This window comes from Grammomys surdaster, unplaced genomic scaffold (genome assembly GCF_004785775.1).
Source record: "Grammomys surdaster isolate TR1022 unplaced genomic scaffold, NIH_TR_1.0 170, whole genome shotgun sequence".
NCBI classification, from domain to species: domain Eukaryota; kingdom Metazoa; phylum Chordata; class Mammalia; order Rodentia; family Muridae; genus Grammomys; species Grammomys surdaster.
The window spans coordinates 16674576-16701866 of record NW_021604618.1 but is presented as its reverse complement, the minus strand read 5'-3'; the positions used below and the strand labels follow the sequence as shown (position 1 = coordinate 16701866).

Below are 27291 nucleotides of genomic sequence, written 5' to 3'. Positions count from 1 at the left end.
ACAAAGTGAAGGGACCAGATTAGAGGCTGCCTGGGGTAGGCAGAGACTGACGGATGAAGGAAATCCCTCTTCAGGGACAATGCAGATGTTCTAAAGGTAGACTGTGATGTTACATACATATTGTGTGCACTTACTAAAACCCCTGAATTGTACGTTTACAGTGAATGAGTTCCACAAGACAGTATGAGTTGCCCTCGGGTAAGGCAGTGAGAGTGGAGGAAGGGGCTCCTTTACAGGGTTCAGCATATTGTCATGCTTCCCAGGAGCTGTCCCAGTGCTAAGTCCTACAGTGTAGGACTTTTATTCTTAGTTTTGCCTTGATGTTATAAAATTGTACAGTTTTTAGTTACAGCACAGAATCTTTATAATGGAGGTAATTTAAATTTTTTGGAATGTTGTTTTGGAATTAACTTTTAAGTTTCAAAGTGCTGCCTTAGTTCTGTTCTAAATACACCATTTAATGTAAAAATTAAAGTTAATTTTTAATGCAAGTTGAAGTAACATAAGTAAGAATGACTATTTGGGTGTTGCTGCTACTTGTTAATTAATTTCCCCTCTGATATTTTTAAAGATATTTTAAGGGATTTAAGGTAGTATATTTCAATGAGGATTCTTGCATGTTTTTAAGTTTTTAAAATAATAGCTTATTCTAGAAATGTATTTTAAGTATAGCCTAAGAACATAAAGAACAAAAGGTGAAAATGTTAGTAGTTGAAATTATTTAAGAGAAGAAAAAGATAAAATAAACCTAAGTAGAACTGTCCTCTAAAATGAAGGCGATGCCATATGAACAGACTCTTCTCTAAGGGAAGCTAAGAGGAGTTCTCCAAGGACTGCACATTCCTGTCAGTAAATGAAAGGGAGAGTACCTGGACCCATTTCAGTTGGAGACAGTGAAACTAGAGACATTGTATTTCCTGATTTCGAATGATATTACAGAGCTACTATGATCAAAACAGTTCTTAATAGACATAAAAACAGGGACATACAGCAGTGGTGGCATGTACCTTTAATACCAACCCTCTGGAGGCAGAGGCAGGTGGATCTCTGATTCAAGGCCAGCCTGGTCTACTATAGAGTGAGTTCTAGGACAGCTAGGGCTACACAAAGAAACCATGTCTTGAAAAAAAAGAAAGGAAGGAAGGAAGGAAGGAAGGAAGGAAGGAAGGAAGGAAGGAAGGAAGAAGGAAAGAAGGAAGCAAGCAACCCCTGCTCCCAGGACATGCACAAATAGGCAACAGTAGAAAGGCCAGGAATAAAGTGATGCATATGTTAACACTTGCACTGTGTAGGACAGTAAGAAGAGTATTTTCAGTAGAGCAAAGCTAGACCTGCATGCGAAAGATCACTGCCTTATAGTATAAGATGAATTTAAACAGATTAAACTTAAGCTTGAGACATGAAACTTTTGGAAGAAAGCAGAGGAAAAGTTACCATGACATTGCTCTTAGCACTTTTAATTTTGCTTTTGTTTTTGTCTTGGATTTTGACACCAAAATAGAGGAAGCAAAAAGAAAACTGTACTAGTGAGTAGAAGTGCGTGAAAGTAATGAGCTTCTGTACAACTGTGCCATGCGAGGAAACACTTGTGACCTGTATTTAATTAAAGATAAGTCAGACATATAAGGACATAGACGACTCAACACAAAAATAATTAAAAAAAAAAAAAAAGAATGTCAGACATCCTAAATGGACATGCTTGCAATGAAGACGTAAAGGTAGCCAGCAGCTATAAGCAGGGGGTGCTCAGGCCTGTATTCATCTGGGAAATGCAGATCCAGCCACTAGATAACCAACCATCTTGTTAAGAAGGAAGTATCAACAAGGTGATTTAAGAACATGAAAACCCTATGCATTTCTGCGGGGTGTATGATTGTGCAGCCATCATAGAAGACAGTGCAGGAATTCCCCTGATTAGAAAGGGAGTCATGTGCAGTCATCTACTTGTGGATATGTGTTAATGGGAACTAAAATACTGTCTGGAAAGAGATACCTGTACTTAATGCTCAGTGCAGCACTGTTGTCAACAGCCAAGATAGGAAACAACCTGTGACAATGTAGAGATGAACAAGTAAAGAAAATGGGTGTCCACATGTCTAATATAGCATACTGTTCGTTCCATAAGAAGAAAGGGCCCTTACCATAGATGGCCAGTAGTAGTCAGACTTAACCAAGAGCTGAACATGTACCCTCCCACACTGTACTTGTGTAAAGCTGTAAAGTTCGTGTTTGTGTAATCATGCACTGCTTTGGATTGCAGGCAGTCTGAGTATGGCGGTGTAGTGTTTGGTGGCTGGGCACGAATGGCTCAGCCCATTGTGGCTTTCACTGTAGTCGAGGTTGCCAAACCCAACATCGGTGAAAACTGGCCAACTCGCGTTCGTGCAGATGTCACCATCAATCTGAATGTCAGAGACCACATCAAGGATGAGTGGGAAGGTAACTTGCCGTTTCAAAAGTGATGCCACCTTTTGCCTCTTTAATTTAAAGCTTTTCGTTTAGAGCACTGGTCGAGTGCTTTTACTAAATATTATCCTTTTAAATTCTTACTCAGTTTTATTCTTAAAATTTAAAGCTTTGTAGTTGTCTTTGTAATTAGTTGTGAAAATACTAAGAATTATACAAGAGTATTGTAAGTATCTCAATATTTTAATAGCAATCATAAGTATCAGAGTATTCTAAAGATTGCAGTTTGCAAAGCAAACTGTGAAGAAATTGTAAAATTAGTTCAGTGTTTGCTAGATTTGTAGATCAACATAAAAGCATTAAGGATTCTCCTGAAGGGGAATCGTATATAACTTACACTCATTTGCAGTGTAAGCGGAGATAAGGAATATTCTGAAAAGATGAGAACAGCATTGTGTATCATAGTTAGCTTTTTGAGAAACTGTGTTCTAAAATACTAAGTGAAAAAGAGTTAAAACTTGGCTTACACTTGCGTAAGAACTGGCTCTGAACTGGTGGACAGTGGGCACTTTTGCATCAACACATACACACACACACACACATACACACACGCGCGCACACACACACACACACACCATTCCCAGCTGTCTAAGAGTTTCCCCCCTCGCTGCCCTGTGGTGAGAGACAGCAGCCAGGAGGTTTAATCTCCAGCTACCTTCTTCAAACGCCAGAAGGAAAGGGATCAGTTTTCAGAAATTATAGCTCCCTGCATAGCAGTAACCACGAGGAGCATATGTTAGACTTAAAAGGGAATTCTGAAGGAACGCAGCAGTGAAGTTGGCCAAGTGTTGGACAAATGGCTGCTTTGGTGGGTATCATTTGTGACAGATTGTTTTTGAGTCCTGTATCTTTCTATGAGTCCCAGTCTGTTGCATTATCCGTTTAGAACCTTGTGCACCTTTATGATTGCTGTGCCTTGAGAAGTCATTAGTTGCTGGGAGGGTCTTGTATTTATTACCCCTGGAAACTTAAGGAGGTATCTAACACTATTTTATGCTGGGCATTAAAATGAAGTAACTTATTGGCACCCCAGAAGTTTAAAGTCTTTTGCAGGAGATAACTGGTCTCCCTTGTAAAGTTAAGGGGAGAGAAGGAACTCTCCTGACAGAGCCCTCTCTCTATTGCTCTGGAGACAGCTACCTGAAATACCTGAAGGGATTTTTTAATGTAGTTCTTAATTTGCTTTCTCTCCCTTTCCCTTCGCCAAATCCCTTCCTATCTTCCCTCACTCCCTCCGTTACCATAGGCCCTTGGTAGAGTAAGAGATAGAGTGCTCTGATGGACAAGACAGGATGCCGTGAGTCCTTAGGGATGAGTGATTCATTGGCACATCACAGAAAGAGAAGTGCTCTTTCCAAAGCCTGGGCCCTAGTTCATCCTCTCTATTAATCAGAGATGGGAGCAGAAACTGAGCGGAAGGCTGTAAACAATAACGAATGTTGTCTGTCAAGCAATAGCTTTGAAATGTTTCAACTAAAAATTACAGAACTGTCCTCCCATCCCCTCAAGACTTGGGCCTCTATTATTACCCCATATGGAAACAACATTGAGTTTTGCTTTCAAACACCCTTTCAAAAGGTGGGTGGCTACAAATGCTTGAGGAGAAAGGCAAGCTCATTGTATGTAGCACAGCTTTTTAAGTGAGGAGTCTCCTGCTGTTATGGTCTGGTTTTGGAGGGATACTCAGTCAGCTATCCCTACTGATGTCAAAAACCGACTCTTGCATTAATGGGGTCTTCTCAGGACCCGTTCTTTGTCACTAAAGCCGGAAATTTGCGTTGTACAGACTCTAGGCTGAATGGCAGCGTCACTCAGCAGAACATCGCTCTTCACAGTTCTCCTCGGCGCTTCTGCCCCTCTCATCTAATTTCGTTCTTGCAGATTTGAGCTCCTTTTAGCTTTACTTACACTCACACTGCAGGGAGCCATGATGTCGCCAGTCCTGTTAGCCACACACCACTGACATTGGTGTCTTAATCTAATTGTGTGTTCTTTTTCCAAGATTCTAAGCAGACAGACTATATAAATTTTCATTTCAGTCATATAATGGTAAAAATAATAGATCGGGAAGAAACAAGGATGAAGTGATGTGACCTTCCATGTTGTAAGTGTCACTAACACTTTAGTGTTCCTGTTCTTTCTGTGTCAGTGTTACTGAGGAAGCCAGGAAGCCAGAAATTTTGGATTTTGACACTAATACCTTGCCTCTTGACATTCACTTGGAAAGATTTCCCTGTTTGCTGACTGAAACTGTACGTTGAGCCATATTCTTTGGATAACCATCTGTGGCTAACAGTCCTGTGCTTTGATGAATTATTCTCGGGCTAACCTGTTTTAGGACAGTGCACTCAGGCTGTTAGGAATGACACTGATGGATAACCAAAATGATGGTAGAAACTTGATGACTATGAGTTATATGCCAGCCATATTTTCAGTTACTTAATAAGAATTAAAAATAAGAATGGTGATGAACGTCCAATTTTGGATCCGTAACATGACTTGGAAGTCTTACCCAGTAATTAATTCATGACACAGAAGTTTCTAATTTTAATTTAGGAAGATCTTCCTTTTAATTACTGCTATGAAATATTGAATATTAAAAACTATAGGAAACATAATTATGTTCTAATACAAAATATATTATTGGTCATCCTTTTTATTTTTAATGTTTTTTTTAATCTCTCCTTTAAAAAGGTTAAGAATTTGCCAATGAAAAGCCAAAAAACAATGTAATTCTAGTAAGTAAAACTGTATTTATGTTTTACTAGGTCTTCGCAAACACGATGTATGCTTTTTAATTACCGTGCGTCCCACAAAACCTTATGGCACTAAGTTTGACAGAAGGAGACCTTTTATTGAGCAAGTTGGTCTGGTGTACGTCAGAGGCTGTGAAATCCAGGGCATGCTGGATGACAAAGGACGAGTCATCGAAGATGGTATGGTGACCTGTGTGTGAGAGAATGGCACACTTCTGTGCTGGCTTATTTTGTAAAACTTTCAGTTGTTTTATATAGTAGACAGTATCTGTGGTTATAGGACATTTGCCTAGCATGTGCTGTGTATGTGCATCTTAGGTTTGATCCTGGCACTGCAAAAAAAAAAAAAAACCAGTTTTTTGAAAACAAAAAACCATTAAGTGAGTTGAATTTTCCAAGACAAGATTTTTAATATTTCTGAGCATGCCAGGCACGGTAGCAAACACATGTATAATCCTTCTGACCTCTATACACACACATACACACATGCACATGCACACACGTATGCATGCGTGTGCACACACACACACACAAATACAACACACAAACAAATAAGTGGCTTTAAAAGCTGTTTCATGGGGTCGGCTTACTCTTCTTGGGTATTACTGGTGATATCTGAAATTGTTGATCTGTCTTGACCCTTTTACAACTCATGCATCTTTCACAGTGTGGTGGCTGAGCATCCCTTCAAACTTGAGTTCATTTCACCTGTAATTTTGAGCTCTGGCAATAGCTGATGCTTAGACTACTGATGCTTCAGCTATTCAGTTCTAGAGTTTAAGGAGACAGAAGGGAATGAAAACTGGGTGAGATGAACTTTGTGTCACAAAATGAGACCAAAGTTAGACCCCAGCAAAGGAAGGAAGTTGAGGCACTGAGCATTCCAGGGTTCTTTTTTTCACATTTCTCTGTATGTGAGATTTCTTTCCAGTTGGTGATGTTAGGTAGAATCTGGAAAGTTGAGAAAAGTAATAAACCCACTGTCAAATTAAGAAATAAAAAGTGTACTCCTTAATTCCTAAAATAAGACACACATCTGCAGGCATGTAACTTCATGTGTGCTTAGACTAAAGGACACTTGATATGTGTCCACATGTGAGTCACTCATAGGGACTGTGAGCAAAGGCCTTTGGCCGCACAAGCACTCCTGGCTTAGTTAGGAGCGTCTGCACATGGTTACAGTTTGTGGAATTTCATCAGCATAGGACATGAGTTGTAAGAAATGATAAGAATTTAGACAAGCAGGACTATACCTTTAACTTTGAATCCGAAATGTCTAAGTGCAGGACAGTTCAGTCATGGGGGGATATTGGAGGTGAGTTTAGTGGCTTACCATTTCTGTGAAAGAAGGACTTTTAACTTACTTTCATAGTTAAACAAAAATACATATTTCATTTAACAAATTCTTAAAAAATATCTAGGACCTGAACCCAGACCCAATCTTAGGGGAGAGTCAAGGACATTTCGAGTATTTTTGGATCCAAACCAGTATCAACAGGATATGACCAATACTATACAAAACGGAGCCGAAGACGTGTATGACACTTTCAATGTCATAATGAGGAGGAAACCGAAAGAGAATAACTTCAAGGTAATGTTCAGTTCTATAGCTAAAAGTCCTTATGTCGTAGTAATGAAATCCAAAAAAGGAGCACATACATGCTGGGTAGAGGAGTTTAAGTAAATTTTAACTTCAGTCTTAAATTCATAGCATATTGATTAAATATGACATTTAAGGAAATCCTTCTGTTAAATCTGTTCTGGCTTTTGAAGAAATTGGAAACTTATAGATGAATCCAGGTTTTGCTCTGAAGGTCAACTCCCTTTTACATGAGGTGCTGTTAAAGCCCAGAACAAGCTGAGGAAGAATACTATTCACTCATTTACTGGATCGTCTTTTGTAAGTCAAATGTATGTGTGCTCCAGATGTCTTGAGAAGACAGATGTGGGACATCATGCTGACTGATTCTCTGATACAGTGTATAGACACACTTCTCTCAGGGAGACACTGGCGCTTCTAGTGTTTGCTTTCATAGTTTACAAGTGTTTTAGTAAAGGAAGATCTGAAAGTACCTGTCCTGTGGTCACATGGGAGGCTTGTAGTGACTACGAGGAGCACTGTTATTTGAAGTTGTCTTAACATTGGAAGCACCCACTTTTTGCAGGGTGCCTTTCTTTCCTCTCTGATCCATGCCGCATTGCTTATCCAGTTCTATCACTCCCTTACATTTTCATGATGTTGCTGTGTGTGAGAAAACAGCTCTCAGATGCAGGAGTTTATTCTCCATCTCTTGTTTCACCAAAGACAAGTACAGTGGTGGAGTCTCTGACTTCTTTCTCTCCTACTCCATGAGCATCTGTCAGTACTGAGTGGCTTGCCACCGCCGCCATGCCATATCCAGACACCCTCATTTCATGTCCCTGGTTCATTCCTCTCAGCCCCTCCCTTACATTACTCTCTCTGTAGCCTCTGTGCCGTTCTTTCAAAATGTTTGTTATCCTTCAGTGCCCCTGTTCTGCACTCTAATGGTTTCTCATCACATCGAAGAGTGTTTAATTATCCAAGACACTGCTGTTATGCCATCATTTGCTGTAGCTTCCCTATCATGTCCTCCATTTCCTTCCTCACCTCACTGTAGCCACACTGATCATACACCCTGTTCTTTTTTATTATTATTATTAATAAAGTATTTATCTTCTTTCTGTCAAACCCTGAGCCAAGCACTTTCTCCAGATTCTTGGGGAGGTACAGGAAAAGGAACATACAGTGCAGACGAGACACGAAAGAACTTTGGGAGGTGGAAGTGGAAACAGCTGTTTTACATGGCGAAGAGGATGAGAAAGGCCTCCATTAGGCATAAGAGCCCCATGGCCTCTGAGAGGGCAGAGCCCAGAATCGCAAAGAAGAGCTATTGCTTCAGAGAAGGGTTCCTGGCATAGCCAATGATGAGACTCCCAAAATCAGTCCCAATCCCTGCCTCAGAGCCAGCCACCCCAACTGTAGCAGGCCCAGCTCCAATGAACTTGGCCGCTGTGTCAATGTCTCGTGAAATGGTGCTGATTTGGAAGCTGCAGCTAGGGATAAGTAAGGTCAGAGGTCACCAGACCGCCAAGCTGCTGAGGCCCCCTCATCTGTTGGCATCTGTGGTCACTTCAACTCCACTGCAGACAGCGGATGACTCAGCAGCTGAGAGGTGCTCCTGATCAGGGAGCGGGTAGAGACGAACTTGGAGCGGGCATCCATTTTCAGGGGTGAAGGGCTAAGGCAGGAGAGCTGCTCCCAGGGTAGAGAAGACAGAGAGGCCACCCTGTTCTTTAGATAAGACTTTACACTGTGTCCCTCTAGATGATTTTCCTCGGGTATATTTAGGGTTTGTTCTTCCACTTGACACAAGCAACACAGTTTAAGTGTCACTTAGGAGACGTCTGTTTCCAGGTTGTACAGGAGCTAGGCTAGTCTCACCTTGACTTTTCAATAAGTGAATCTCAGGCACATAACTGAAGTCTACAGAGTATTTCTTTATTTGCCACTCTATTTACTGTCTTCTGTGTAAATGCTGTTGTGCTTAGTTATATGGGAGTTGTAGAGGTAAGACAGTTTATTCCCTAACTGTTAATCAAAGAAGAAAGAAATATAAATCATTATCATCAAAGGTTAGCAGATGCAAACATGACTTAAGGGAAGTACAGGAGGCGTTCAGGTCTTGACGCAGAGAGAGCAGTGAGCGGCCTGTGCTGTTTCCTGTGCTCTGGCAGATCCCTCATCTCTTTCATGGCTTCAATTGCATGTCCAGTCAATGCAACGAGTTCTAATCTGGGTCTTCCATTTCTTGCCTGGACCGTTGGGATGGCCACCTTTCTCTAATCTCTTCATAGTCCTATTGATATATATTTTCTAACTGTCTTGCACACTGATGCTTTTATTCTGCTACTTAGAACATTTCTGTAACTATCCAGAAATTCTTTGTTGCACTAAAGTAAAATGCCACCTTCCTGTTTGAAGCTTTTCCTAATGTCAAGTCTATTCCCCCCACCATCTCACATCTCCTGTGGTGAATTCTGTTGAATTTTGTAAGATTCTTTACCAGTTGTTACAATCTGGTGTTTCTTGTCCTGGTCTGTGCCTTCCTTCATCTCTACTAGGTTTAAGAGTTCCTTAAACCCAGAGCTCTCTTCTTCCTCATCGGTGTTACACGAAGTGCACATCTTCCTGTCTGTCACCTATCCCTTATGTAAACTGTGCTAGGATCCTGAGTTTAAAAACCATTGATTTGGTTACTGTGTTCTTTGAAATTAGGCCTTGCCTCCTAATTTACATATTGGGATTTGTTACTTTATCCGAATGGTTTTTGAATATCCTGAAAAATGTTCTGGGCTCTGTTAATTCCTTTTGACAGAAATGTGCTGTCTACTGAAGTACCCTCTTATTATGGTACCAGTTTTTACTTCTTCATGTGTGACACTCTTATCAATGTGTTTGCTTTATTTCTTTCTTTCCATGCTGACCTTAGCGTTTATAAATTGTGCTGCAGTTTCACCTAACAGCTATGCACTATGGGGAGGGAAAAACTCAAGTTTATAAGGAAGAATTTGTTTTTCAGGGCCTGTTTTGTAATTTTCTTTATCTTTTTTTTTTTAATTGAGCTGGCATGAATCTTATTTCATCCTGCTCAATAGGAGTCAAGTGGCAAGCTTATTTATGTCATTCTATCTAAGTGAATTCTTAGTGGATAAACTGTTCTTACTAAGTTAGTTCTTTTGTTTGACTTAGTATATGGTATCAACTGAAAATATAGCTGTTGATTCAGTCTTGCCAAGCACCTGTCAGCAGAAAATAGCTTCTTGCCTTTAAACACATGGGCATTCCGGATCGGTGCCGTCAGCTCTGCATTCCAGCGAAGTGCAAATGTTCGAGATATCTACTGACACAATACTTTTCTGTCCCTTTACTGCCAGGCTGTGTTGGAGACTATTCGGAATCTGATGAATACCGACTGCGTGGTACCGGACTGGCTGCATGACATCATTTTAGGTTATGGGGACCCAAGTAGTGCCCATTATTCAAAAATGCCCAATCAGATTGCTACCCTGGATTTCAATGACACTTTTCTCTCCATTGAACATTTAAAAGCCAGCTTTCCTGGTCATAATGTCAAAGTGACTGTGAATGACCCAGCTCTACAAATACCCCCTTTCAGGTAAAATCGGAATGGATCTGCTCTTGGCAGCCAGTCTGTAGTCTGTCTGTATTAGCATCAGCACTGGTGACTAAGTGAGTTTTAAGCATTGTGTCTGGATTTCATTTTGGCAGTCCTTAGCTTTGCTGTAATAATCACTGGGATAAGACTATTATATTTGAGTCTATTCCTGACTCTTAGTACAGAAGCTATTTTTAAGACTACATTAAAAGTAGCTTCATGTCTCAAAAGAGATCAGTAAGTGTCTGTGATTTGGAAAGAACTATATGAATATAGTAGCTGACTAAAGAAATATGCCTGTACAGCTCACACACAGTCTACTGTGTTCCCTATCTGTGACCATACAGGCATGTGAGATTGAACTTCATTTTGATTTTAAAACCCTAAAGTTTTCTTTCAACTCTGCCTGCCTTGTTCAGGTTTTAAATCTTTTTTTGAGTATCCTTTATTTAAAATGTTTGCTACCAGAGATACTTTAGGTTTGGAGTTTTTTCCGATTTTGAAATATTTCCATAGACATCACCAGTTGAATATTCCTAATCTGAAAGTCCAAAAGCCCAAAATGTTCTAAAATTCAAAGTGTTTGAGGATTGTCTGAGTATCACAAATGTTTAAAATTCTAGAGCATTTTCAATTTCATGTTTCAAATCATAGATATTCAATATGTATTCAAAATAGTTATGTTAATGTCGAGTGGCTTTAGCTCTTAAGTAGGAATAAAGTGATGTGCACGGAGCCATTGGCTGCCTCTGGAGTTTATTCATAAACATCAGAAGTTATACGCCAAGCTGCGCTTTGGTAGAGTTCAGGTCCTACTTTAGCTGGAAACCAGAGCATGCAGCTTCCACAAACCTATTAAGTATACATAATATGTACTCAGCATACTTCCAACATATCCTTTATAATATTCACACCTAATCTTCCTCCTTTCGTCTCTAAATTCTGTTTATTACAAAAGCATTCTTGTCTCCTGATTTTTATGTATCTGTTTTTTCTCATAACTCATCTGTAGCATAGACTTATATTAAGAATAGTCTTTGTCCCTCCTGACTTCTGCTTCTCTGGGCCCTTAGATTCTATGGTAGTATATTTCTTGAACTCTCAGGTACATTTACTAGATAGAGCCATTCACTCCTTAGCTTGAAAAGTGAGTGCTTCTGCCTACTGGTAAGGTGACTTCCTCACCACTTTAGTTCTAAGCAGCTTTTGTCTGTACTTTAAGATTGGGAAAGAAGATTGTTAAAAGTACACATAGAGAGTTAATTTTTTTTTTTGGTTTAGTTTTAGGAAATTTATTGAAAACATTAGCTTCTTACCCAAGACTAAGAACCTGTTGCCTGAATTGCCACACAAGACTTCAGGCTGTCTGCCCCTCCTTTTCCCTGTTGCCCTCTGTGCTCTGGCTTAGCAGTTTGTATGTGGTTTCTGCTGTTCCTTCTTTTCTGGGGGAAGTCTTTTCTTTCTGGCTATAAAGCCCTGAAAGTCTGTGTTCTTTGAAACCAGTCTCTTTAAGTCTTCTTAGAAATGAACATGAATGAGTCACTTCACAATGCATATTTCAGATACTTAATGTTTCTTTGATTTGTCCATTAGTTGGATGACGTTTTTCCCCAGATGGAAGACTTAACATTTTAGTAAATGTACTTTTCTTTCAGAGTTTATATAGAGATAAATCACAAGTCTTCCTTATACATCTGTTTGCTCTCCATACAATTTCAAAGATAGTAGCTCTTTCTTTTTTATCAAAAGTTAAATTTTTCCTTGCAATTTATTCTGATCACATTCTTCCTTCCCTCATCTCCTCCCAGAACCTTCCTACCCTTCCAGCTCCCTGCCCTCTCCCCTACCCCTCTCTACTAAAAACAAATGGGGAGAAAAGGAAAAAGCATGAAATGTGCACACACAAATGTACATGCACAGCCCATAAAAACAAAAAATCAGAACCTTATACAAAAGCAAAAGACTAGTAAGTTAAAAAAATAAAAATAAAGCATTATGAGAAAAAAATCCCCAGAATTATCACTGAATTAGTTTTGTGGAGACCCTTCAGTGCTGGGCATGGGGCCTACCCTTGAATCAGGTTTCTATCTATACCCAGTGGGACTCCATTGGAGAAAACTAATTTTTGCTTTTGAAGTGGTTGACAATTGGATTTAGCTTGTAGGTTAGGGATGGGGGTCTCAGGTCCACTCCCCTTTTCAGCTCCAGGACCTCATCTGACTTGGTCCATTTCTTATTTTTAAAATGAATGGGGGTTTTGCTTTTGTAGAATAACTTTCCCAGTAAGAAGTGGAAAGGGGAAGAAAAGAAAAGATGCAGACGGGGAAGACGATGACACGGAAGAAGCAAAGACCTTAATCGTGGAACCTCATGTTATTCCTAATAGAGGTCCTTATCCTTACAATCAGCCCAAACGGTAATTTGACTGCCTGCCTTAGCTACAAACATGGTTTTAAATTTTCTTAGTCTTTTAAAGCCTTGGAATAGTTTTGAAACCTTAGGTCTTTTTCCTTTTGGTCCATCAATTGTCTGAATAGCTGGGAAACTTTAGATTGCTCTATAGTTTCAAAAGGAAATGTCTCCTGGCACTGAAAAGCAAACATTATACAGCTACTGGCACATAGGCATGGAACTCCTGATAACCGTGGCCTTTGTGTGTATGTGTGTGTGTGTGGGGGGGGGGATGGGATGGGGACTACAGGGCCAGTGTATTTGGGTACCAGAACTTCAGCTGGCTAATAGGCCTAAAATAGGCTAAGTGTATTGGGAACACTGCTCTCTCCATAAGACTCATTCTGGGTTTGTGGCGTGGGTGGGACCAGCAGGTTTGACGTGGAAGGCAAATGAGTACACGTGGTTGTTTGAGCTGATCATGGCTATGTGAGTCTGCACTGGATGCCGTTTTGCTGCATTTCTAACCATCTTGTATTTAACCGTCTATTTGCAGAAATACAATCCAGTTCACTCATACACAGATAGAGGCCATCAGGGCTGGAATGCAGCCTGGACTGACTATGGTAAGCAAAAAAAAAAAAAAAAACTGACTTTTTGGATCTTTAAATGATCGCAGCATCGTGTGCATGAGGAGAAGGCACTGCTCATCTCAGTGCTCAGACACTCAGTAGACTATGGCCTGTCCCCCTTTTGCTGTAGCCACAGAAATATTTCTGAGACTTACCAGTTCAGCCATTAATTAAACACTTTTTTTCTATGTACATTTTTTCTCCAGGCAGGTCAGTGACATGACTTTTTAGTGTTCTTCCATAGATATATGAGGTTCTGAGACCTGGATCTTCTGTCCTGTTCACTGTGTTACTGAGTCCACCCACTGAAGCTTTTTAGTTATTTATTTTTTCTAAGTTTTTTATTTCTACTTTCTAATAACATAATAACTTAGTGTTTGATGTGTGTTCGTCATTTTATAGGTTGTGGGCCCACCTGGTACAGGAAAAACAGATGTTGCAGTCCAGATCATATCCAACATTTACCACAATTTTCCAGAGCAAAGGACTTTAATTGTTACTCATTCCAATCAGGTAATTGACTCTGTGTCTGTGTCCGTCTGTCTGTCTGTGTGTCTGTGTGCATGCACATATCCATACTCAGACTTTTTATTTTGAGATTAAAAACGTTAACTTTTATCAGCAGTTATGTTTTTTATTTATTTATTTACACTCCAGATTTTACTTCCCCCCAACCCCTAACTGTTCCACATCCCATACCTTTAACCCGCCCCCTGTCTCCACAGGGCTGTTTCCAGCCCCCCACCCCCATTATCAGCAATTATTTATTTAGTAGACTGGGTACTCCTCAGACAGAGATCTAACGTGTATTAGTACCGGATTGAGTTTAAATACCTGTAAGGCTACATATAAATCTATTACATAAAGAATCACTATGTTAATCTTTCTGAGAGTGTCAGAAACAGTTAAGTATGCTTTATTAGCTCTGGCATAAAATGTGACCAGCAACTCTCAGAGCATCCCAACCCATAGTAAAATTGCTTTCCTGTAAACCTGGAAAAACTTATTCTCAGGGTCTACCAGGAACTGTAGTTGATGTATCTTTAGAAATCTTGGTTTACAATGCACTACAGTTTTTGGATTGTAAGACATTCTGTTATTTGCTTTCTTTAATTTGCAGTTTTGTTTATTTTTAGAAATACTACAGTTTATTCATCTGGAATGCTTTAACTGGTTTTGGAATTTATAAATAGTGGTAGCTTGTACAACATGCCAAATTTTTCTTGACCTATTGATTTAGGAAGAAAGTTAATTTGTTCTTCCTCTGAATAAATACAGTAAAACAACATGCTAGGACTTTTTTTCTTCTTTCTGTTTAATAAAGTTTATTATATAATCATATCTGTTAGTTAGCTCTTAAGATGCACAAACTGTAAGTCATGTATTATCTCACAGGATCTGACTGAGTTTTGTCTCATGCCTTGATAGGACCTGTTACAGTGCATACTATTTAGGCTGGGATTGTGAAGCAGTCCTAGAGAAGCTGTCTTGCAGAAATAGCCATAGAAGGTTTTGTTGATGAAGCCCGTGTTGTCTTTGACATTCAGATGACCCTCAGTGTCTGTCAGTGTGGTGACAGTGTGGAGTTGCAGTCACGTAGCCCATTTTCATTTGTCTTGTTAACTGTGTTGTTTCCCAGGTCGTCATGTGACTGTCTTGTCCAAGTACACCCCCAGCAACTTTCCATCTCTAAAGAAAATCTTGACATTTTTCTGATTTTACAATATATAAATTTTCTGCCTCAATTTTTAGTACAGATGGTAAATAATATTATGCAATCCGATTGATGGGTCCTGAGTGTTGAATAGTGTAAAAAGCTAGATGATAAGAAATTTAAATTAAAAAAAAAAGAGTAATGCTTTCCATTTCTTAAATCTGCTAGAATGTTGGCAGCAAAGGATACATGGAACACTATGGAGCCTGAATGTGTATGCTAGCTTAGGGCAGGGCTGGACTGTAATCGGTGAGAAAGAATGCTGGCTAGGGGTGATACTGAAAATGGTGCCTTTATTTAGTGTATCTTCCCAAGTTATGAGACTTTTACCTTTTTTCAATTTTTTTTGCTTTTCTACAAAACTTTCTCCTAACCACAGAGGTTGAAGAATAAATATTAGAATTTGAATGAACCCTTAAAATGGACATTTCAGAGGTAGAGAGTAGTGAGTTCTAGATGCTTTCTGTCAGAGCGGGCTGTGACAGCAAGTGTATAGAGAGATCCGGGCTTTGGGCCTGAGAGCTGAGGATGTGCTGTCTCTGTCTCTCTCTCTGTCTCTCTCTCTGTCTCTCTCTCTCTCTCTGTCTCTCTCTCTCTCTCTCTCTCTCTCTCTCTCTCTCTCTCTCTCTCTCTCTCTCTCTATCTCTCTCTCTCTCTCTCTCTCTCTGGCCCTCTCCGGGATTCTACCCTCACGTTCTGTGTTCTGCTGTCTCACTGCCATTTGCAGTTGCTGGATTATTTCCCATTCTCTCCAACTCTTGGAATGCTGCTGGATGAAGTAAAACTCAGCATAGTTTATTATCTTAAGAACTGTCACCACTGGAGAAACTAGTCCTTGAACTAGCCTTGCAGTCTATAAATTAGACATAGAGTTTTAAGGTATAGGTGGTTTTATAGTTCCAATCAGTCTTGGCCAAGTGTACATAGTGCAAATATAAGCACTGAACATTAAATATGATCTTGTTAAAGTTTCTAAATGGCCTAATACTAAACCTGCTTTCTTCTGACTCTCTGCATATACCTGCACATTGCTCTCTCTATCCATCTAGGAACTAGTCCTTGTTCTATTTCAATGAATTTAATAAGTCTTTTAAACTCAGTGCCATGCATTTGCCTTACTGACCAGGCTCTGAACCAGCTGTTTGAGAAAATCATGGCTTTAGACATTGATGAGCGTCATCTCCTGCGTCTGGGTCATGGAGAAGAAGAGCTGGAGACAGAGAAAGACTTTAGCAGGTAAGACAGCGGTGGGCGATGGTGACGCATGCACAAAAGAATTTTTAACCTTTTACCCCTTCTTAAGAAAATACCAAGAGAAGAGGTGTGGATAATCAAATGTACTTCATATAGTTCTGGTGTCCCCTGCTTAGTCTCATGTTGAACTAAAAATGCAGGCGTGGTTCATTTTAGCTTCAGCTCTTTGTGGTTACCCTGTATTTAATATCACTTGTTGTAAGTAGAATAAAATTGTACAAACCTAATTTTCCCTACCATTAGTAGTTTGTTTCTTCACCATTATAATAACATTTCATTTACATAGCAATTCAGATAATAAGCACAGTTAATAGATGGACATACTTAAGATATCATTCATAAATATGACCTATGACCTAATGTGACAACAGACATCAGAAGGCTGTTATATGAGTGTGCTTGGTCTACTCAGAGTTCACTTACTACAGAGATCACCAGGTACTTAGCATATAAAAAGCTAGCATGTTACACAGAGAGAACAGCACAGTATAAGCCAATGAGGCTGTAGCTCCTTGGGTTGGATGACCTGGTGATAGTTGTGAACTCTTCCCATAGGCGTTTCCTCTGTTAAGGCCACTGATGAGAATGGAGCAGTGGAGATGGGGCACCAGTGGCTCCCACCTGCAGATGCAAATTTCTGTTCTCTCTCGCTCAGCTGGGTTTGTGATCCTGCTAGGTCTGAGTGCTCGACCACACACTAGAAACTACAGATAACATAGAATGCATTTTCAAACTTTGAAACATTCTGCTTTTATGATAGTTTAAGCAGGACACTGCTGTACAAGTGCCCATCCTGTCCACTCCGTGTTCCTAGTCTATTGGTCTGCTCCAGAATACTCTGTAACATGTGGGAAGTTTTATATGAACAAAAAACTGACAGCTTGCTTGATTGCTTTCTCTCTCTCCTCAGACTGTAATGTTCGCATATAAGCATTGGGCCTCCCATTATACTTTACATGACTTTCTGTGGTGTGACCCAAGATACACCACTTATCATTTAATTTATCAACCACTCATAATTAAATGTAAATTAAATTGGGCTTCCTACCTTTTTCTTTCTCACTGATCATTTTAGTTTCTATTATGCTCTCTTGAATTCTGTTGATAGATTTTATCAAAGCCTTTTTATTACAGATTTGCCTTCTTACTTGTCTGACAAATCTAGGTATGGAAGAGTTAACTATGTCCTGGCTCGAAGAATAGAACTCTTAGAAGAAGTCAAGCGATTACAAAAGAGTCTGGGAGTTCCAGGAGATGCTTCATATACCTGTGAAACTGCGGGCTATTTCTTCTTATACCAGGTATGACTAAGGGCTTTTAAAGTGAGACTTCATAGTACTTGTCTTAGAAGGAAAGTAATTCGAGTTCTACAGATAATTCTTGAAAGGTTATTGTCATTTTCATACTTTAAAATTTATGGCATTTCCAAAACTATTATGACTACGCTTTGTTTTTATTATTACTTCAGTGTTTTTAGCCCTTTCCTGTTTATTTTGTATGTGTAGAGAGCCTTGTGGAGTTGGCTCTCCCCTTTTACACTGTGAACTCCAGTGATCAAGCTCAGGTCGTAGGCTTGGTGACAAGCACCTGTACCCTGAGCCATCTCACCAGGCCCTGTGCTTTTGTTTTATGGTTCCATTTTCTTTGTAAATAACTCCAAGTTAAAGCCAATATTGCTGCCTTTGAAGCCGTTTTCCTTCTTTCTTGCTATTTTCATATCCCCCCTTCTCTACCTCATTATAGGAATGTAACTAAATATTCTACCTACTCAGTCATAGCAAAGTACAAAGACATAATTTCATTATGTCATTTATCAACTAACAAGGAAAAGCATATTGTTCTTTCTAATACCCAGAAATAAAGTATCTCTTAGAATTAATTGATTTCAATTTAAGGCTGTGACTTTGTTAAGATTAGTTTTCTAAGCATGAAAACTGTTGAGAAACAGGAAACCACATAAATGAATAAATGGTAAGTCCTTTGCATTACTAATAATTTCTAGTGAATTAAAATATAATCAAATAGTGCAGACTTGGTGCAACTTGTTCTCGTTGGAGTAATACCATTTGTATATTTTAGAAATGATCTAAAATTGAAAATTTTAATGAATTTGAGAGAATGGGCTTAATCTCATCAATGGCTGCACAAACCTCTTGAGTGCGTTCGAAATGAGATTTTGTGGGTTTTGTGAAACAAACAAGACATGCACTGTCCTGCAGAGTACTCCGCTTCAGATTCCTGCTGTTTAGTTCATTTTCTTTAGATTCCCTCTCATTTTACCTAAAGCATAATCCAGCCAGCAAGGTACAGCTTGAGTTTTTCCTGCAGGTAATGTCCCGGTGGGAGGAGTACATGAGCAGGGTGAAGAACACAGGGAGCGCCTGCCCAGACGCTGCAGAGGTCGCCACGTTCTTCCCCTTCCATGAGTATTTTGCCAATGCTCCTCAGCCCATCTTTAAAGGCAGATCTTATGAAGAAGACATGGAAATCGCCGAAGGGTGCTTCAGGCATATTAAGAAAATCTTCACTCAGCTTGAGGTAAGGTTTCTCAACTTGTTATCATCTTTCTTTAAAAGTTTTTGGTTTATCTTTTTAATGAGGTAAATTAAATAGTAAGATATTGCAAATCATATTGTTAATTAAGAAAAGGTTTTGAAAATATTTACTGTATGTGTGAGAGAGCGAGAGAGATAGACAGACAGACAGACAGACAGACTGCACACTGTTACCATGTCCGTCCTAGCTGGCATGGAACTTTCTACATAAACCCAGGTTAGCTTAATCTCACAGAAATCTTCCCACTTCTGCCTATAATATTGGCATGCACTATCACACTCAGTCAGATAAGTTTTAGTTAAGAAATAAGAATTAAAATGAGTTATATCTCTATTATTCTGCCTTTCTTAGTCTAAAAGATACTACTATTTAGGAAAATAATGTTTCCATCAGGGATTATTTTCTTTTTTTATACCAAATTCATTGTGTAGCTGAACATGACCTTAAGCCCCTGCTCTCTGTCTCTTGAGTAATGGAATGGCAGGTGTATGCAGGTGCACACCACCATACCTCATTCATACAGCAGTAAGCTCAAACCCCAGGCTTTGTTCACAGTCGGCAAGCGCTCTGCCTACAGCGGTATGCCACCAGTCCTCCATCAGGAAACCCAGCAATAGTTCTTTAAATGGGAATTTGAGATAAGCTGTTTCTTAGTTGATCAGTAGACACAAAGTAAGGTTCCTGTATAACAGGATGCTTGATCCTGATATGAAAGTGAAGTAAGGCTCATCACTAAACAGATAGAGAAGGCTCTGCTGGAGATCCAGGAGGGCGCCCATGGCAAACATTCCTCTCAGCAGGCTTATAAGCAGCCATCTTCAGACTGGTTTACTTAGTAAGAATACATGAAGGTGTCACTCTAGAAGAGGGACTTTGTATCTTTTCTATCTCCTAAATATGATAACTTATGGATAGGTAGATAACTATATAGGATAATGATAATTTTATACCGGGAAATTATAGCATCAAAATTATACTACTCAATGTGTAGTAGCATCTGCCTTCTTAGGAAGTACAGAGCAGGAGGTACATACTATCTAACATGAATCAGTAATACTTACATTATTTGAGAAACACAACAAATGTTAAAGAAATTTTTGAAGTAGGTGTGTGTAATGTTTAAGTCTGGGGAAACCTGGTATTGTTGTACCTGTCCATCCTCCGCCACAGCTGAGCTTCAAACTAGTCCTTGCATATTCCAGGGCCCTCCCTATTTTCTCTGTCAGCTGACTTAGCTGGGTTAAGCAGATCCTGAGAGATGTGGTAGGAGTTGAGAAGAGACAAACCAGAGGTTGACAAGCAAAGTTCACTCTGCTTTGGTTTTATCTCCTCTGTTCCTCCAGCTTCTATTAGACTGGCGCACGACAGTTCCATCAGGTGGGGTAACCCAAGTCCTAGGGCTCTGATTACACCGAGTCTCTTTCTGATCCTTCCTAGTAGGAGTGGCAGTGACTTTGTTGCTGTTGCCAGTATCTACATTGGATCATCTCCTGGCTGACTCTTTAGGCCTCTTGTCATTTGTACAACGAGTTGTTTACGATTTGAATATGTTAGATAGTCTTAGAGGGACTTTGAATAATGCAGCTATATTGCTGGTTGGTGTTTTATTCAGTGGTTTTTTCTTATAATGAAAATGTTGTATGTACAAAAAAGTCCAGATTGTAGCTTGAATATCAACTCTTATTTGAACTCAGACAGCACCAATAACAAAAAGAATTGTAAATCATTAGCCTTAGCTTAGTATCTTCTTATGGTTCACTAGGCTTGATTTATGTTATGCATAATATTAATAATGCATAACTGTATAATAAATAATTATGTAATACAGTATATATAAATATTCTCAAGAATTTTCTGATTGGGTGGCTTATACTTGTATACACATGAATTATTACTATACTGAAGTTGTCTCGTTGGAACTCAATTCATAGGAATTCAGAGCCTCGGAACTGCTTCGCAGTGGACTGGATAGATCTAAATACCTCTTGGTGAAAGAAGCCAAAATCATTGCTATGACATGTACTCATGCTGCCTTGAAACGACATGACTTGGTCAAGTTGGGTTTCAAGGTAAAGACGTAAATCCTTAGTTATCTCCTCATTGAGTTTCTGGTTTTTTTCTTTTTTCTTTTTGTCATGGTCTAGATTGGTTCACTTCTTATGAAAGGTCTCATTTATAATTAATTGCTTTAATGGTCTCTTTTAAAAGTAGATGGTAATGTAACATTTATATGATTAATGAAGTTAAATCTAATTTAATTTTTGAATAATATGTCTATCAATCACTTGATTGTCTAACCAGACCATCATTGTTAAGGTTTCATCTTTACTGAGTATTATTTGTTTAAATAGATATAAAAGCTATAAAAGTAGTATTTCACAATCCTTTACCCCCAATACATTTATCTACAAACATTATTCATAAAATAAACATGCATCCAATTCCCATTGACTGTCTGTAGTAGAATGATTTTATTTATACCATCAAGTGAGATATTAAAATGACTTACTGTCTGATACACATGAGCAGGATCGATGTTTATGACTCAGTTAAAGTGGAGCGTAACAGTTGAGTAATAATTTTGAATTTTCTGTCTTTATCACTACTAGCCAGTAACTAACCAAAACTCTCACCTGAGTACAGATCTGTAAACTTGTACCTGGTTGGTATGTTGTTTGATAAAGAGCTAGGTACAAGTTTGACTGCAATGGCTGCAGTTCATTTGTTGAGGAAAGTAGCTAACAATTTTAAGATACATAAACTCACTGAAAGATAGTAGTACCAAGTAAATGCTAGGTTATAGAACTCTTGTTATCTTAGAGGGAAGATTCCTCAGCCACAGGGCAGGGCAGATATAATACCTGAGTAATGTGTAGTGTGAACTTACCCAAGTGTGACCTTGTCCTTTTGCAAAAATACTTATGAGAATTTTTCACCTGAATAATTTCTTCATGGCACTAATATATATCTGTGGGTGTATAAAATTTGATACTAAATTACATGAATTTAATAACAAAGGATATCAGTATAGTCAATACTAGAATTTTTAGCTTGTTTTGTATAGCTTTGTATGAGGTCTAAAAATACTGCTTATCAAAATTTTGCTGATGTTTTTCAGTAAAGCTCTAAAGTTATTCCATGTAGGTAGGTTTTTTAAAAATATTTTCAATTTTGATGTTTTACTTTTTCGATGTTTGAGACAAGGCCTCGCTATATATCCTTAGCTGGCCTGAAGGTTGCTACGTATATACCAGGCTGATCTCAAAGTCATAGAGATCCACCTGCCTCTGTCTCCAGAATACTGGAATTACTGGAATTGTATGTGCTGCAATGCCTAGCCAAACTTAAAATTTTAAAGTCTTATAGATAGATGTATTTTTAGACAGACCACAACTCCTTTGAGTAGGTTATGTCTAAGGATTAATTTTTTCCATAAAAGAATTTGAAAGAGTTGAAACAGCATGATAATCCTTTGACTGTCAATGGCTTAGAATAGGAAGGGAATGGTGGAGATTCCCGAACCATTAGTAATGGTGGTTCCAGAGAGTGAACCCTAGAGAATAAACTCAGAGCCTGCTTGAAGGTGGAAGTGGATTATTGTGATGCATAAGATTCCTAAGGGTAACAATGCTAAGGAAATGACCACATGTACAATCAGTAAGTCTAACCTGTAAAGAATGTGGAGAAGTAAACTGGAAAGGACCAATGTGAAATTGCAGTGAGCTCCTTTCGCCAATAGATTATGTTGGGACGCCTGAGGTTAAGGACATGACTGGAGATCAATCAGGCTGCGAATTTGATTGTGTACTTTATACACTGCTGTCTTAATATAAAATTATTAAGGCTTTTTTACCATTGTTTTGCTTAGGGTGATTAGTTACTTGGCTTTTCAGCTCCTCTTTGACTAGATTTTCTTTTTCAGTATGACAACATTTTAATGGAAGAGGCTGCTCAGATTCTGGAGATAGAAACATTTATCCCCCTACTTCTGCAGGTAAGAACTAAAGGTCAGAGACGTAGTTAAGAATCCATGGGCATCCTGGCTGCACTTAGGGTACCACCTGTCCTGATTCCGTGCTCTTCTGCTCTCACGGTTTGCTGTTCTGTCTGCAGCCTGTGAACGCTTCCTCTGATCTACCCATGGCTCTGTATTCCCTTTGGTCATACTATTTAAAAATTCATGCTCTAAGTCAGGCTTAGTGGCTTTAATCCCAGAACTCAGGAGGCAAAAGTGGGTGGAACTCTGAGTTCAAGACCAGTCTGGTCTACAAAGCGAGTTCCGGGGCAGTCAGAGCTACATAGTGAGACCTTGTCTCAAAAAAAAAGAAACCAAACAAACAAAAAAACAAAAAAAAAAACAAAAAAAATAAATAAATAAAAAGTGTTAAAGGTTTATATCTATAACATAGTTTTTAAAAGATGACTTTTAATCAGGAAAATTATATTATTAGTTAATTTGGAGGGAAGATGAGTTATTTTGTCTTTTTGTTGTTGTTAAGAGTTGTTTCTACAGATGTTTCTGGTGTTCCTTGGATACATTGCTTTTCGTAATTGTGTGACTAAATTTTAAAAGCAAGTAGTGTTATCTTGAGTTCTTCTATTATACAATATTGTTTACAATTGAAGCATTACAAACGAAATATGGAACTACCAATATAAGACTAGAGACCACTTAGTGTACAGATAAATTTACTTATCAAAGTTGCTTTTATATGCTATCATGTAAAAGTTAATGTTTATTATTTCTAATGTAAGATGTAGTTCCTGGACAAGCGCCATGTAGAGTAGAAACTGAAGTTAGTAGTACATGAAGCTCTTAATGGTGTTTACTCTTGAGCTCCTCCTCAGAACTTCTTGGCATACCTCTAATCCCAGTGTTCACTTTGGCGTCTTTCCACTTCTGTCCCTGGGCTTGCTTCTTCTTCCTTATGTTTTGCTTAACGCTGACCATAATCTTCAAGGTGTCTTCTGATTGTCCTGTTAACGACCTTCACCCACTCCTGCATGTAACTCAGTCAGGAGCACCAGCACCCTTGTTTCAGTGCCAGCCCATTGTGTAAATTCACTAGGCTTCTTTAGAGAGCTGTTGAAGGTTGAGAATCTGTAAGTTAGTGATGTCGTCTGATGAACAGTTCCTGTGTGTGGGGTGAGCTAGAAACCATCCATAATGTATTAATTGAACTACTTTGGTGCTTCCTCACTTTTCATTTCTAGAATCCTCAGGACGGATTCAGCCGATTGAAGCGATGGATTATGATTGGTGATCACCACCAATTGCCTCCAGTCATTAAGAACATGGCCTTTCAGAAGTATTCCAATATGGAACAGTCTCTTTTTACTCGCTTTGTACGGGTTGGAGTTCCTACTGTGGACCTTGATGCTCAAGGGAGAGCCAGGGCAAGGTGAAGATTCACTCCAAGTTAGAATATAGGTTCCCTGAAAGATCTTTTACATAAAGTTTAGCCTCCTCTAAAGATTGTTTTCTTCATCAAATTGATATTAAGTGACTGAAAAGGATTCACTTTATCCTCTCTCCAAGACACGACCTTAATGTAATGATAAAACCTAAAGCAAAAGTGAACAAGGGGAGAACACTAGTTCTTAACTTCATAAGGACTGCCAGCCACTTCACAGGTCCTCCTAGTGTCCCCGCTTACAGGCCTTCCTGGCTTTGTAGTTTATGACCTAGCAATAGTTTACACAGGAGCACAGGAGAGCTGTCAGCTTTGGAACATCTTCAGTCCCCTGTCTTTTGATCACTTGGAACAAGGAGCCTAAAGTTTCCAAAATATTGTCGCTAAAAAAGATGACAAAGCTTGGCCACTAAAACTAAAACAGTGTGGTTCGTTAGAATGTCCTTGTGTATACTGAAGGGTCCCACCTTGTTAATCTTTGTGTTCGGGGCTTTGTCTTGGGACAGCTTGTGTAACCTCTACAACTGGCGTTACAAAAACCTAGGGAACTTGCCACACGTACAGCTCCTGCCAGAGTTCAGCACAGCCAACGCAGGCCTGCTGTATGACTTCCAGCTCATCAATGTGGAGGACTTCCAGGGAGTGGGAGAGTCGGAGCCTAACCCTTACTTCTACCAGGTAAGACAGAGTGTGCAGCTTCAGAGTTTACCTTGTATATGCCTGGCTGAAGTACTATGGAATTCAGCAGTTTTAAGCCATGTGACCAGCTACCAAGAAAAAGAGAGATTGCAGCCTTTCCTTAGGATTTAAAAGCCATCATTTTCAGGTAGATCAAAGAGACACAGAGAATAACTAAACACGGTAGAAAGTAGAAAAAGCAAATATTGACAAGTTTGTAATAACGGAAGGAAGGGCTTCCTTGTTGAATCAGAAATAATAAAAAAAATTAATTAATTTGAAAGAAAATATGTAAATAAAAACAATATACTGAAAATTCTTATTAAAATCTATATAGAGAACTCAGTTGCTTACAAAAAAAAAAAAAAAGAGTACTCCAAAGAGATAGCTCAGCAGTTAGATGCACTTACTGATCTTGCAGAGGACCAAGACATGCACACAGCAGCTTAACAGTGGAGCATAATGCTAATTCCAGAGGATTTAGTGCCTTCTAGGCTCTATGAGTAACATACACACACATACACCACGTATACACACAGAGTACATATATACAAAATAAACCTTTAAAGGTAAATTTAAACTATTAACCTAGCCAAAAAAAAAACCACACACAGTAAAGGAAAATATTTCACCTAGAGAAAAATGAGTAAATTCCTAGCAGTAATAAATCAGACAGTACTTGATGGTTGAGCACACGTCGGGAGTATTGACTCCTGAACTGCAAGTCCAGTAGGAAAATAGTTTGCTACATTAATTGTCATATGTACTCAGAACATTGTTCTCCTAGTATCGAACAAGAAGTTGGATGAGTTTATAAAGACAGTATACTGAAATATTTTCACTACACATTATTTTGGAGATAATTTAAATATCTGTCAGATTAAATTTTTCCTGTTATGTTTGAAGTATTTAAGTTACTCTCTCATATACTTACTTGCAGCCTAGGAACAAATATGACCTTTAAATGGTGTAAGTCATTTAGAGACTATTCAAAGTAGACACAGGTTTCCTGATGTCTGCCTTTGACGGTGGTTTGGGAGTTGGTCATTGTCTCCTGATGGCTTCATTACGTAGTGTTTCCACGTCCTTGCCTGAACCACACGACAGTATTGACCCGAAACATTATCCAAGTTACTCATCTCTTTCCTTATTTGTTAATTCTGTCTCTGGTGAAGTTTCAGTATATGAGAAATAAGGGCATTCTCAAATGATAATTGTTTTGTTAAATGTATTTCTGAAGTATTAAAAACCTTTTCCACCCAACTATGATCACTGTACATTTAAGTAATACATGTTTAAAAATTAGTGTCTGAGAGGAGAAGAGATGGAGAGTTAATGAAAGTCTCTAAGTTGAGACAACCGTGACTGACGTGGCCCGGCTTCTAAAGTGTCTGTCACAATATGCTTTTCCTGTTAAACCTCACATCTGACTTGGGCAGAGCGCCGAGTTAAGCAGTCCTCATTGCTCACAGAAGTGAAGAACTGGGTTCTATTTGCTGAGAACTCAGTACATTAATCTTGCCCAAAATACCTGAATCCTCAAAACTGGATTTTATTCAGCCTTAGCATTTATTATATAAGGTCATTTTCATGGTCTCTGGTTTGTTCTTTTATCTATATTAGAGCTGATCCTTGGATAAATGTGTTTTGCTACCAATATAGAAAATGGAGATTTACACAGTCATGTGGCTGCTTTTGTCCCCTGTCTTCCAAAGAGAATTTAAATGAAAGAGATAATTGAGACTGTCTGTCACCAGAACCTGGATATAAATGGTGTCTCTGAAGTTCATCCAGTAATTTTCCTCTTGCCTTTGCCTGGAATCTAGCTTCTTATCTTTGTATTTTGCTTTCCGTGATGTGCTGTGTTCTTGCTTTACTTTCCCATCTGATGCCTGAACTCAGTCTCTACTGAACTGGATTAAATAGCTCGGGATCAGATTTCTCACTTTGAAGTTCAGCAAAGCCTTTGCTTTTAAGCTTTATGTCACCCATCTTTAACCAGAATCTCTCATTTAGCAGTAAGCCAGATTACCAGTTGGAGAGCACATCCTCTCACCTAGGTGAGTCCAGTTCAGGTGACAACAGGAAGAGAGTAGAAACAAAGTCACAGAAACATCGGGAAGCATGAGAGGCTTAGGAAAGCTCTGTGCACAGTGCAGTCAGCTGTAACGCGGCTAGATCTCCATCCAGTTAGACTGGATGTGTACACACTCCTTGGATAGTTTACCCCTT

At 39.0% G+C, this 27291-nt stretch overlaps 1 protein-coding gene and 1 pseudogene across 2 annotated transcripts in view; one reads left to right on the top strand and one right to left on the bottom strand.

The window, feature by feature from the left end:
- Aqr (aquarius intron-binding spliceosomal factor) overlaps positions 1-27291 on the top strand; it is a 71762-nt gene that overhangs the window by 35351 nt on the left and 9120 nt on the right. For both annotated transcript variants that reach the window (XM_028766908.1, XM_028766907.1), the window contains exons 17-30: positions 2261-2439; positions 5235-5402; positions 6644-6813; positions 10179-10420; positions 12690-12836; positions 13368-13437; positions 13846-13956; positions 16284-16393; positions 17577-17712; positions 18740-18949; positions 20899-21036; positions 22890-22961; positions 24182-24369; positions 24888-25059. In XM_028766908.1, the coding sequence (XP_028622741.1) occupies positions 2261-2439; positions 5235-5402; positions 6644-6813; positions 10179-10420; positions 12690-12836; positions 13368-13437; positions 13846-13956; positions 16284-16393; positions 17577-17712; positions 18740-18949; positions 20899-21036; positions 22890-22961; positions 24182-24369; positions 24888-25059 (2113 nt within the window). The remainder of the gene's footprint in view (positions 1-2260; positions 2440-5234; positions 5403-6643; positions 6814-10178; positions 10421-12689; positions 12837-13367; positions 13438-13845; positions 13957-16283; positions 16394-17576; positions 17713-18739; positions 18950-20898; positions 21037-22889; positions 22962-24181; positions 24370-24887; positions 25060-27291) is intronic.
- LOC114620778 lies at positions 8042-8478 on the bottom strand (annotated as a pseudogene).